Genomic DNA, 12,138 nt, shown 5'->3' on the forward strand with positions numbered 1-12,138 from the left:
TTTAAAATGTGAGATATTAAAAAGTGACCAAAATGTAATGACGCAGCGACTGCGGATAGGAAGTTGCGCATAATTCCGAACCGCAGCCAATGACGTGGGCGATGACGTAGACTGGGTTCGTTCTCTCGGCCGGTCACGTTGGCTAGCTGTTTGCTGTGAAAGTTAGAGGTAGCAATGGGCAACTGTATTGTTTTACTGTTCTTTTGGTGCGTTTTAGTTTTATTGTCGTGTACGTGTAGATTTTCTTTGGGGTCGGAAATAAGTTTTGTCACATGTGGTTCGGTTGTAAAGTTGCTCAACGTCAAACACAACGTAAGACTACATTCCCACGACGTTCGATACGGTTCTGGTGAGTACACCAAGACTGATCTTATAGTTAATTTGATAGCTAGTGTCTAGTGCATAGCTAAATGTCCCATTAGATGTACTGGTCATTCATGTACTATACATGCACTCATTTTAAAAATATAATATTCAACTGATATTCAGTCTGTTAGAGGTTTTTGCCCATGTCTTATTGCCTCTCTCTCTCTCTCTCTCTCTCTCTCTCTCTCTCTCTCTCCCCTTTACCCACTCAGTAAGCTTGAGCATCTTTGTTATTATATCTTAGGTAGTGGCCAGCAGTCAGTAACTGGAGTCACTACAGTTGAAGACAGTAACAGTTACTGGAGTGTGCGTGGTCCTAGTGGAGCAGCGTGTCATCGAGGGACCCCTGTACAATGTGGCCAAAATATAAGACTCACACATGTAAACACGGGCCGAAATCTGCACAGCCACTATTTTACATCTCCGCTGTCTTCTAATCAGGTTTGAAAGCATGCATATCGACCCTCTCCAGACAAACAACTTATGTTTTTAAAGTTAAAAGCAGTACAAAAAATGTTACAAATATTTGTTACCCAGCTTCATAACTATCCTATAACTAGGTGTATTACATCAAAGTAGTAAGAAAATCTTCCTTTTGTGATTTAGGAGGTCAGTGCCTTTGGAGAGGACGGTGAGGGTGACCATCTTGATGAATGGACTGTACTTTGTGGAGGGTCTTTATGGCAGCGTGATGATTCTGTTCGGTTTCGCCACACTGCCACAGACACTCTGCTGTCAGTAACAGGTGAGCAGTATGGAAGGCCCATCCATGGCCAGAGAGAAGTTCACACCATGTCCAGCGCCAGCCAGCACAGCTACTGGAAAACCATGGAAGGTATTTTCATGAAACCCTCTGACACTGGGGCCAGGGACTTCAGCAGCCCACCACACACTGAGTTCTGAATGGTTTCTCTACAGCAAGTAATCCCTCTGACAGCACAATTTTTTTTTCGTTATTAATGTTTTGTTGCCATTCCCAGGAAAAGTGGAAATTTTAATTTGTTACAATAATCGTACTTGCCGTAGATCATACTTTGTGCCCAAATTTTGTCACTTGAAATAAATAAATTTACTTTGTTGTACAATAATACCTAAATGTTTTATTTAACAAATTTCACCAGACAAAAAAGTTAATTGATTTTGTTTTTAGTTGATTTTACATTCCTCCATAATATAAGAACTTGAAATTTAGAGCATGTATTCACAGCAGTGTTGATATTGAAAGCAAAACCTCTGAAAATGTCACTTATGCAGATATTACCATATCTACAGGAGATATGTATTCTGTTTGGAAAAAAATTTGTAGATTTTGCTTTCATCTAAGTAGAATTTTAACTATGATGCAGTCTGTCTTTTACACTTTGATAGTTGGTAATGAAAATTGCCTTCATGCTCATACCTCAGTGTTGCAATCTGTTCTTCTCTGACCATAACTCAATGTGGAGAAGAGGGACCGGAGGGTTTCAATCATATTTGTGCAGTGACACTTGGTGAGGTGGCATCAGGGGTTCTGTCAAGACACAACAGTAAAGGTTAAATGCACTGAACACCTAAAGGGTATTTGAATACAAATCCGTAATAAAAATTTGTCAGTGCCCCCTCACTTTTTCCAAGAAGTGCCTATTTATCTGCCAATAATGTATATCTGCCTATAATTTATAGGTATACATGTAAAGAAATCTACATTCTGGTTTTATGCCCCCTGGGCAACTGTGAATGTTTTTCATCTCACCTTTGTCACATTGCTTTGTCACTACAAGTAAGATCAGTTAAGCAGTTAATAAGTTATTTTGTAAAGTACAGCCAATCATTTTCTGTTATGGAGACATTATTTAATAATGCTATGCTGACAATTCATAAGATTAAACAGTGTTTGAAGTTTCTTTCATTAAAGACAAAGAGAAAACCCTGGAAGACATTGTAAGAGTTTATCTCAAATTGGTCTCAAAAAGAAATAGAAATTTTAGAAATAACAATAGAAAGAAAAAGTAACAAGACTGAGTCATTGTTTAAGATGATGTCAAGATGCATTTCTGGTGCCTGCTTATATCATATCTCTAACCAGCACAAGACTTCATGCTAGTCTTAGAACTCTAAATGTTTAGGGAGAATAATGAGAAGTGATCAATTTCTCCATCATTTTGAGGAATAATTGAGGAAAACTATTTACAGTGTCATATAAACTGGTCCACTACTGAAATTGTCCCTTTAGGAGCTTGGTTTCTGTTACACGAACCATAGAAACATAGTTCTTGCTTATATATGAAGCCCAAGTGAAATCACATCATTTTAATTTTTACATATGAAGTCTTGGCAAAAACTCTATTGGTGCTTAAATTCATCTGCATACTTTGCTGTAGCTTTGTACAGTTGGATTTTCACTGTGCAGTTTTAATAGATATTTGTAATTAAAGGTTTCTTTGTGCAAAATAATATTTTCTTTGCACTCTTTAATTGCATGACAGCACCAGTGACCTCAGTAGATGTCTGCTTCAAAGGGCCTAAACAGATACATCATCTACCATTAGGTCCCTCCACATATCGGATTAAAAATACACACATCAAACATGCAATTAGGTGTGTCTGTAAACATATCCATGTAATGTCTATGTTTTCTCCCTTTTACTCACGTCATAAATTGTAACCAGAACACTGCTGGAAAGAAGGTGAAAGTGTTGAAGTGTATTTTTATTTGATAGGGAAACATTGAGAAGTGCTGAAGGGGTGATGAATAAAATAATGTTTAATACAAATATTTGGCCCATATTCATAGAGACTAAATCATACATCTCACCACAGGTAGGATCTGCCCCAAAACAAACAACTAAACCCCTCAAATTTCCTTGCATAGTTTATATCTATTCCAATCCTAGTTCTCAAGGTGCAGGCCGTGATTCAGCAATGACATGATCATTTGATACATATTGTATCCAGCGATATAAACAAACAACTTATAGACATGCATTTAATTGATACAAATTAATATTATAGTCGGGTAAAATACATTATATACAGTACTTTGCAAACATTTTAGGCAGATGTGGGGGAAAAATGCTACAATGTAAGAATACTTTAAAAATAGAAGTGTTAATAGTTTTTTTTTTCCAATTAACAAAATACAAAATGATGGAACAACAGAGAAATCTAAATCAGTATTTGGTGTGACCACCCTTTGCCTTCAAAACAGCATATTTTCTTCTACATACACTGGCACAAAGTTATTATACTCGGGTATGATTTAAGCAATTACACCAAACAGGTGATAATGATAATTTTCATATGTAGATTGAAACATAGTCTTTAACCAAATAGGAAAAGGAGGATTATAACTGGAACAGCCAAATTCTGCTACATAGGTGAATAGTTTCATGTCACAGATCACACACCATGGCAAGACTTGAGCACAACAGCAAGACACAAGGTTGTTATACTGCATCAGTAAGGTCTCTCCCAGGCAGAGATTTTCAGAGCAGACTGGGGTTTCAAGATGTGCTGTACAAGCCTTTTGAAGAAGCACAAGAAACACAGCGGTCATCCAAGTAAACTGAGTGCAGCAGATGAATGACATATCATGTCTTACTTCCCTTCAAAATCAGAAGATATCCAGCAGTGGCATCAGCTCAGAACTGGCAGGAACCAGTGGGACCCAGGTACACTCATCTGCTTTTCTGAGAATCTGGCCAGAAGTGGTCTTCATGGAAGAATTGTGGCCAAAAAGCCAAACCTTGAATGTGGAAACAAGACCAAGCAACTCAACTATACATAAAAACACAGGAACTGGGATGCAGATAAATGGCAGCAGGTACTCTGGAGTGATGAATCAAAAGTTTTAATCGTTGTCGGTAACAGAAGGCACTCTGCTGAAGGGCTGTAAAGGGCATTTCAGCAAGTTGGGGATTTGGTCAGGATTAATGGTGGCCTCAACGCTGAGGCTGATACTTATCTTTCATGCAGTACCATCAGAGAAGCATCTGATGGGCTCCAAATCTATTCTGCAGCAGGTCAATGAACCCAAACAAACAACCAATATAATTGAGTCATCTTCAGCATAACGAAGAACAAGGAGTCCTGTAAGTGATGACCCCACAGAGCCTTAATCTTAACATCACTGAGTGTGTCTGGAATTACATGGAGAGATTACATGGTTAATTAAATATTTAAAGTAAAGAACCCATCTTTGATTTAATATTCCAAATTAACCTGACTTAGACCCAATTTTCCTGTAGCTGACATTTCTGGCGTCAGGCTCAGATATGAACATCTGAAGGAAGAATAGGTTTTGTAGTATAAAGTAGTGGAAGAACATAGATGTGGCATCTGGGACGCTCAATGACACCCAAATATTTAGGCCTATGTGTCCGCCAGAGTTCACAATGTCAAGGTCAATATCAGTGTACACGTCATAGGCAGGAAAATTCTGACACACTAGACCTTTCATGGAGATGTGGTGTGTCCCAGATGCCACACTGCTTTTGTTGTTAGCTTTTCATCACACTACAAGCTGATTTTCATAGTCGGCCACGGCCCTGGAAGTTTATTGAAATTTGTTTGTCCTGAACAGAAGGCTTAGCCTAAATAAGTTGAGATTCATGAACCAGAGCAATCTAACCTGCAACTGATATATGATGTTTATTTATGTTAGCTTAAGTTCTGTAGCATTGGAAAAGGAGGAGAGGTACTTCTTTACGACGCATCTTCAATAACACAATTTGGGAAGCAACTTGGGAAGAATAAATAACACAACTTTGAGTACTCAAAATGCGACAAGCACAAGAAATAACAGAAGAACGCGTTAGCACGTTAAACGGCGGTCACGTGATGAGCGCTGGGAGGGCTTGTTCAAAGAATCCAGCAGCATCTCTCTCTTTTGCTCTCGGATTTAATGTGCTGACCTGGTGGTTGGGACCTGTGGGCTTAAATAGAACAGAGGCAACAAGCAACAGGTGCAGGTAATGCAAAGGGTGTGTTAGTAGGAAAGAGACTGAGAGTGGGGAAGGTGTGCAGGGCGTGGCTGTGTGTGTGTGTGAGTGTGTAAGTGTGTGTGTGTGTGTGTGTGTGTGTGTGTGTGTGTGTGTGTGTGTGGGCGGGCGTCTCCGCTGAGTGAAGGGTCGGCTCAACATGATGGGTACCTTTATTCAAAATAAATTCAAATGAAAGTTTTATTCAGAATATTACAAGCTTTAATATCCTGTTTATAAATCATATTGCTATGATTATACAGTTCTTGCCAGGCATGCAGTGAGTTAAATCAGTAAATCTATTTCTCTATGTTTCTTAAAATATGTAAACGAAAACCTCAGCATTGCTCCTGGCATGCTAAAGAGGATTCTGATTGAGAGCAATTAAAATTCAAGAGCCCTGCACTTTTAGCAGATAAAAAAGACAGAAAAATCATAGACATTAAAAATGTATATAATTAATAACCAAAACAGCACACAAAAAACATTTCCATGCAATTAAGTGACTTGTTGAAATGTATAAATTTGTGTTACTGAAAATAGAAAGTTGATAATACTCTTATCAACAATAGTTGTTGACAATATAATTGAGCAATAATAAGGAGATTACATAGAATAATTGAGACATAAACAAACTATCACACACAATGTGTTATGGTATTATGACACTTTAGCCTGCATGCAAAATTAGACAGAAAAAATAGACTTAGCATATATGATCTTTTTTATTTGGATTTATAGAATTTAGGAAGATAATAAGGGGAAATGTTCTGGATTAATAATGTTAAATTTAAGTTATTTTATGCTTGAATGTACACACACAAAGAGAACTAGGGAGAGAGAGAATGTTCTTGCTGTTAAATATAGTCTGTTTCCCATGTTGCAAATTCAGAAAGGCTCTCTAGATGGAGCCACTGACAACATTTATTAAACTATGTAGACATTATTTAGAGCTTTACAAAATCCAGTAAATCGGTTATAATGACCAATTTCTCCCATATAATTTCCTGACTCATTTAAGGTAATGCAAACAACTCTAACATTTTTGCAATTAAAAGCTCTTGCTAGAGAAATTATAGGTAGTGAGAAACAGCTTTCAAATGTATCCAAGAAACCCAGTGCTTTACATATAGGTGTAGCAGCAGTGTTTTGGACATGCAGGGACAAGACAGTCAAGTACACATCTCATGGAGAGTTCTCCTACATGGTGACATATCCATAAAACATGCAGTACACTGTGTGTATGAGAACACATGACTTATCTACAGTATTACATATAAACAGTGTGCTCATATGAAGGGTTTTCTAATGTACACATTTAGATATATGTGAACTGGAGGAGTAGTTAAATTACAGATATTGGATTACATATATTAACAGGGGATGAAATGGCAAGGTTTATTTCAGGTGCGCTGGAGAACTGAATGCTGGATTTGCTGAGCCTGAGAGTGAATTGAAATGAGACATCTCAGTAATCAAAACTGGACCAAAAAGTCCAAACACATGTCATAGATACTTCTGCAGAAGTTGTAGACTGTACTGTTAATCAGACAATATTCTTAGACTTTGAGAAGACCTCAATACTCATTTTTTGATCAACAAAAATGATTAATCCACCTCATATTTGTCTGGTGATCTTAAATTATTCCAAATGCAAAATTATTTAAACATCATTGTTGTGACAGCTGCATATACGTTTTCCAAAGAGGAGGTAACAGTAATTACTCTGTGTAGAACACATTATATTCCAGTTGCATTGTTTTATATAGTTTCAGAGAATGTTTACTGTGCATTCACAAAGCCTTCAAAACAAACAAAAGTTCAGTCATTCAATAGTGTTCCAAAGCAACAAAAATTCTATCCTCATGTGTTTATTAAAAATAAATAAAATTACTATGAGACAGCATTACACAGCAGTAGGAAGGAAATAGTTACACAAGCATGCGCGCATAGAGACACACACATGGTGATGAATCAAGTTTGATGGGAGATATTTGCGGGACATCGCTGCCTTTGGTGTCCTCCTCATTACTGTAATCTCAGATGTTCTGGAGTCTGATACCATCTGGAGAGATGTCCTTGCTTTCACAGCTGGAGAGAGGATGCGGGAGACACAGAAACGAATGCAGGGAGAGGGACCTTGGGTCTTATTGCATTAAAGGGGTGCCAGGGAGGAGCCCTTATGTCTCCCTGTCAGAGAGATGGGAGGGTAAACACCTCTTAGTGTAGTTTCCTTAGGTCATCAGTGCGTGTCTTTTATTATATCCACATGCTGGGAATCTGGATGAATTCTTAGAGTCTTACCACTCGGTTTTTACCACTGCTGTTTAATTACTGGCCTGGTTTCTTCTGTACAGTTCCTTCTCACCACGAGTCAGATTACAAAAGCATACATGTCGATATTTTTAGTACACATTTTTTTTGTTGCTGTTTTTTTTTTGTTTGTTTTGCGACTTGAAAGGTAGATGGAGAACAGGTAAGATTACCCAGTTTTCACAGTGGACAGGGTTACTCCATACCGTTGCGGAGCATCTGATTGGCTGCAATGAGCATGACGCTGATGATGAAGGCCATCGCGAAAGCACAGATGAGGCTTTTGCGGATGCACGTCTGCCGATTCTTCTTTTTCGAATGCACTGGTGGAATCACATGGAAGAGAAGGGGGGAAAAATCAACGAAAAGCTGCAAGCAGTTATTTGAATAGACTTGAAAGCAAGAGTATTGTGTATTGTGGGGGGGGGGGGGGGAGTGCACATAAGCTAACAGAGTGATCCAGCAGGACTGCTTTTCACTGGATAATAAGCCTTTGGTCATGTAGGGCAATGAGTTAGAGGGCATGAAGGTATCGGTGGACTTGGTAAACATGAATTTGAATGTAATATTTTGTCCACTCTTTCTGTTTTGTACCTATAAAAGACCTAAGCAAGACATCTGAGCTTACATGCAGGTCTCCTTGCATGTATCACTTGCATTTTAATTATGTTATTAAACAAACTGACAATTTTCTTATGCACCGGCCTTTATACATATTCAACACAACAATAACATTTGATTAAAAAATTGCAACTCTTAATGCATTTTAAGCTAAAGCCTTTGGCAGGTGGTGATCCAGAATTATCCATTTAAGTCTTCTGCCAATAATCTCTTTACCTCCCTCAAATTCAGTCTGACAGGTTCCTGAGTTCTCCTTTAGACTCTCCTCCTCATTGACAATGATGTTTTCGATGTCCTTCATGGTCAGGTGGTCCCGAAAGGCATGGAATAGGACTTGTTTCAGCTCCTCCAGAGACATCTGCTGCATGTCAAACTTCAGGAAGCAAACACAGGCATACAACATTACAACTCTTCACAGCCAAATACTTGCTTCCCCTCTGTGAAGAGAGCATCGTTTCTGAAAATTTGTTAAGAACAATACACTCATTTCCTCACTGATTTGTAAAACCGTAACTTACTCTGTAATCCTAAAGACTTTAAAAATCAAGTTAGGATTCCATTTGGAACATGGCAACCACGGTCAAGCAAACATGGTCCACCAACCATGTTAAAATAGCTGAGCACTATACAAAATAAATGTTATTTTTGGTCAGCTAATTTGTAAGGTCAGTCAACTGTCAGTCAAGAAAGGAAGAAGGCATTCTACAATGAGCTTTTTCATCATATTATCACATATAAAATTATCACAATTATTATTTTTTTGTCTAAATAAAAGTTACAGATTGAGATGTAGAATGAGAAACAGCGCAATAGAGGATCTTACAATGAATCAGAAATAACCAGAGAGAAATAAATCCCAGCGTCTCCAACTCTTCTGCAATGTTTATTTATTGACACATTTCGCAAAATCCTTCAGCTAGTTTGCAGCCTCTGTCCAGTCAGTGAATTATTTAATAACCTAGAATATAATTTATATATAGAAAAGAATATAATTTTTTAAAACCCAGTTTCTTCTATTTACACAGGCCAACTTTGCTCTGTTGAAGCATATGGATTGAAGCCAGAGTCCAATGCGACTGTAAACACGCCCCCCTGAATTAGCACAGAAGCCATAAAGAAGAGTAGATATTTGTATCTGTGTGGTGACTGCTATCATCTACCATCTGCCTAATATCTGTGAAATTTGGAGGCCATGTCAAGATCTTGAACACTTTCTCATGGTCCTCAAACTGTTCCTGAACAGCTTTTGCGGTGGGGCACAATATATTGCTTGACCTGCAACAATATTTAGGTAGGTGTCCGGTCCCAAGATTTCCCAGAACATCGCCCACAGCGTCACGCGACCTCTGCCTGCTTGCCTTTTCCATGTAGTGCATCCTGGTGACAACTCTTCCCACGATAAGTGACACATGCACCCAGATGTCTACATGACATAAAAGAAAACATGACTCGTTAGACCAGTCCACCTTCTTCTGTTGCTTCATGGTCAAGTTCTGAAGCTCAGATGCCCATTACAGAAGGACTGGAAGAGGTCATCATGTGAACTTTGACCCATATACAGCAAGCTGTGATGCATTGTTTTTTACCATTTCTACCATAGCTAACATTAACTTGTGCTAGTGTAACTCTTCTGTGGACATCGGCCAGATGGGTTAGCTTTTGCTCAACCAATCAACCTATGCGTACCAGGAACAGTCCACAAGACGTGTTTTGGTGATGCTTTAAATCTAAGACTAAAGAGACAACTAGTAAGAGAATGTGAGATCAGCCTGGAAGCTTGATTGATAGGATCAATATTTTATTGTTGATCTTCTTATGAGATTTTATCAGAAGGTCAAAGCAAGACTTAATGACACAAATATACAGGAAACCTCAATATTAATATTGCATTTTCTTAGTATATGACATTTTCCTGTGGAATGATAACTATCCACTGTGAAAGATGTACCATGTAGTAGTAGATTTGTTTGCAGAATATTTATCAGCTTTGGGAATACTTGTCAGAAACACAATAACAGACATCATTGGTGAGAAAATAGGAGGAAAATATACTGTGACCACAATTCCTACCTGATAAGTAACATAAAAATCTCTCCAGCATCCTAGGGTACAAATTGCACTTGGAACCAAAGGGATTCTCATTGCCTCACTCACAGTATAGTTATCATGGCCTAGCATTCTGTGTTTTCTTATGTGTTGAGTGTACAAAAACACTAGCAGGGATATTGTACATTATGATACCATAATGAAGGTGATTTTCAGATGCCAGTGTTCGTCCAGTGGAGCAGCTTTCTTAAGGATTCAGTGTTAGTGTCACAGCCATGGTTTTCTAACCTTTGTAAGGGATCTTTTTGTGGCACTCCATACACATGAGTATGGTTGACTCTTATCTATTATGCAGAGGTGATCAATGCTATTTGAATGAATGAATGAATGAATGTTTGGGTTAAGGGGACCTTAAATGTACCTACAAAGTATTTAGATATCAAATAAAGTACACTGAAAGTGTCACGTTGAGGACCCCGGCCCCTCCCCTTTGGGCGTGTGTATACGTGGTCCACGTGCTTTGTCTGCGTCTGTGGAACTCTGTGGTTGTGGTTATGTCGTGTGAATAATGTGTATCACCTGTGAATCGTCTCGTAATCACATGGGGCTAATGTGGTTTGTCTATTTAATGTGCGCTCGCGCAGTGTCCTGTGCTCGTCGTTGTCTAAGGTTTACACGTTGTTGTGTGAATGCGTATATGTTCTTCGTGCGCTGTATGCGCTTATATGTAAATAAACGTAACCGTGACGTCAGTCAGAAGGATTCCCGTGTCTCGTCCTTCGCCCTGCCCTCACGTCACAGAAAGTGAACATTTTGTCACTGTACAAATATATAATTCTTTTCCACCTTCATCAGAACAATTTAGTTTTACAATGTTCAGATAGCATTATAATCTGTTTTAGACTGCATTAACTGACTATTTAAAATGTAATTAACCAAAAATATTAAGGCAACCAAGTTATGTTTTAAAACTGGACAATCAATAATATTACAAATACAGTATGTTTTAAATGTTTATTTTAAATTTTGTCTCATTGATATAAATTATCTTGATCTAAAACAGAGCTGAACCTAGTAATCTGACACATCACTGCTGTGCTGAGAGACTAAGGGATGGAAACAAACTCATAATGATGTGAGGAATGATTTTATATACTGACAGAGTTATCTCCTCTCGTGTCCAATGTTATGTGATCAACAGAATTCAGAATGCAAAGTTCCTACATCAAAATTAATCAAAGAAGTATCTGAGTCCTTGTTTTATATTGTTTGTCCTTATTGTGTTTCTGAAAAGCTGTATTGATCTTATGTTTGGAAAGTGGTTATTGACTTTTCAGCTCTAATACCTCCAGCATGCACAATAGCCTCTAAATCTGTGATCCTAAGTACTGTATGTGCCCTCGCTGAGAGCAGAATCCATGCATGTAGGAAGTCATGGAAGATCTTACTATGAAGAGAGATGGTACATGAAGACGTGCTAGAGGCAGATGCCTTTGACTGACCCACACAACAGGGGCTGAGCGCAGGAAGTGTCATGTTGAAGGTGCCCAGACACATTTATCAGTGTGCGAAAGGGACTTGGCTCACACAGTCCTGCCCATGCATTTCTGCTTGTACTCCTCATAACTCACATAAAAACAAACTGAAAGAAGTAGAAATGGATTAAACAGTGACTTAGTTAGATCCCTGTGTGTGAGAAAATACCAAATTGCCTTTATCAGAGGTGGATAGTTTTTCTAATGTAATAATAATAATAAATATAGCCGCAAGCGGCGATTGGCGGGTTCACACAAAAAAAGGCAAAAAAGCCCAAAGGGTCTTTTAGACCAACAAA

General features: G+C 38.3%; 2 protein-coding genes across 4 annotated transcripts in view; one reads left to right on the top strand and one right to left on the bottom strand.

The window, feature by feature from the left end:
• The first annotated feature begins 87 nt into the window (after positions 1-87).
• Positions 88-2,799, top strand: sdf2 (stromal cell-derived factor 2). The gene is made up of 3 exons (XM_076980399.1): positions 88-349; positions 611-807; positions 973-2,799. The coding sequence occupies exons 1-3, from the start codon at positions 175-177 to the stop codon at positions 1,267-1,269; spliced, it is 669 nt and encodes a 222-aa protein (XP_076836514.1). The 5' UTR covers positions 88-174; the 3' UTR covers positions 1,270-2,799.
• A 4,901-nt stretch (positions 2,800-7,700) lies between these two features.
• The window catches only part of caln2 (calneuron 2), a 57,279-nt gene continuing 52,841 nt past the window's right edge, over positions 7,701-12,138 (bottom strand). For all 3 annotated transcript variants that reach the window (XM_076980617.1, XM_076980618.1, XM_076980619.1), the window contains 2 exons: positions 8,475-8,631; positions 7,701-7,960 (listed from right to left, as the gene is read on the bottom strand). In XM_076980617.1, coding sequence (XP_076836732.1) covers positions 7,833-7,960; positions 8,475-8,631 — 285 coding nt within the window. In that variant the 3' untranslated portion in view covers positions 7,701-7,832. The remainder of the gene's footprint in view (positions 7,961-8,474; positions 8,632-12,138) is intronic.

This window comes from Brachyhypopomus gauderio, chromosome 18 (genome assembly GCF_052324685.1).
Source record: "Brachyhypopomus gauderio isolate BG-103 chromosome 18, BGAUD_0.2, whole genome shotgun sequence".
NCBI lineage: Eukaryota > Metazoa > Chordata > Actinopteri > Gymnotiformes > Hypopomidae > Brachyhypopomus > Brachyhypopomus gauderio.

Bases quoted from the DNA above. Each gene is read 5' to 3' on its own strand.
- sdf2 (XM_076980399.1), top strand. From the start codon at position 175: ATGGGCAACTGTATTGTTTTACTGTTCTTTTGGTGCGTTTTAGTTTTA. The intron at 350-610 runs GTGAGTACACCA...ATTATATCTTAG, and splicing joins CGACGTTCGATACGGTTCTG to GTAGTGGCCAGCAGTCAGTA. The intron at 808-972 runs GTTTGAAAGCAT...TTTGTGATTTAG, and splicing joins CTCCGCTGTCTTCTAATCAG to GAGGTCAGTGCCTTTGGAGA.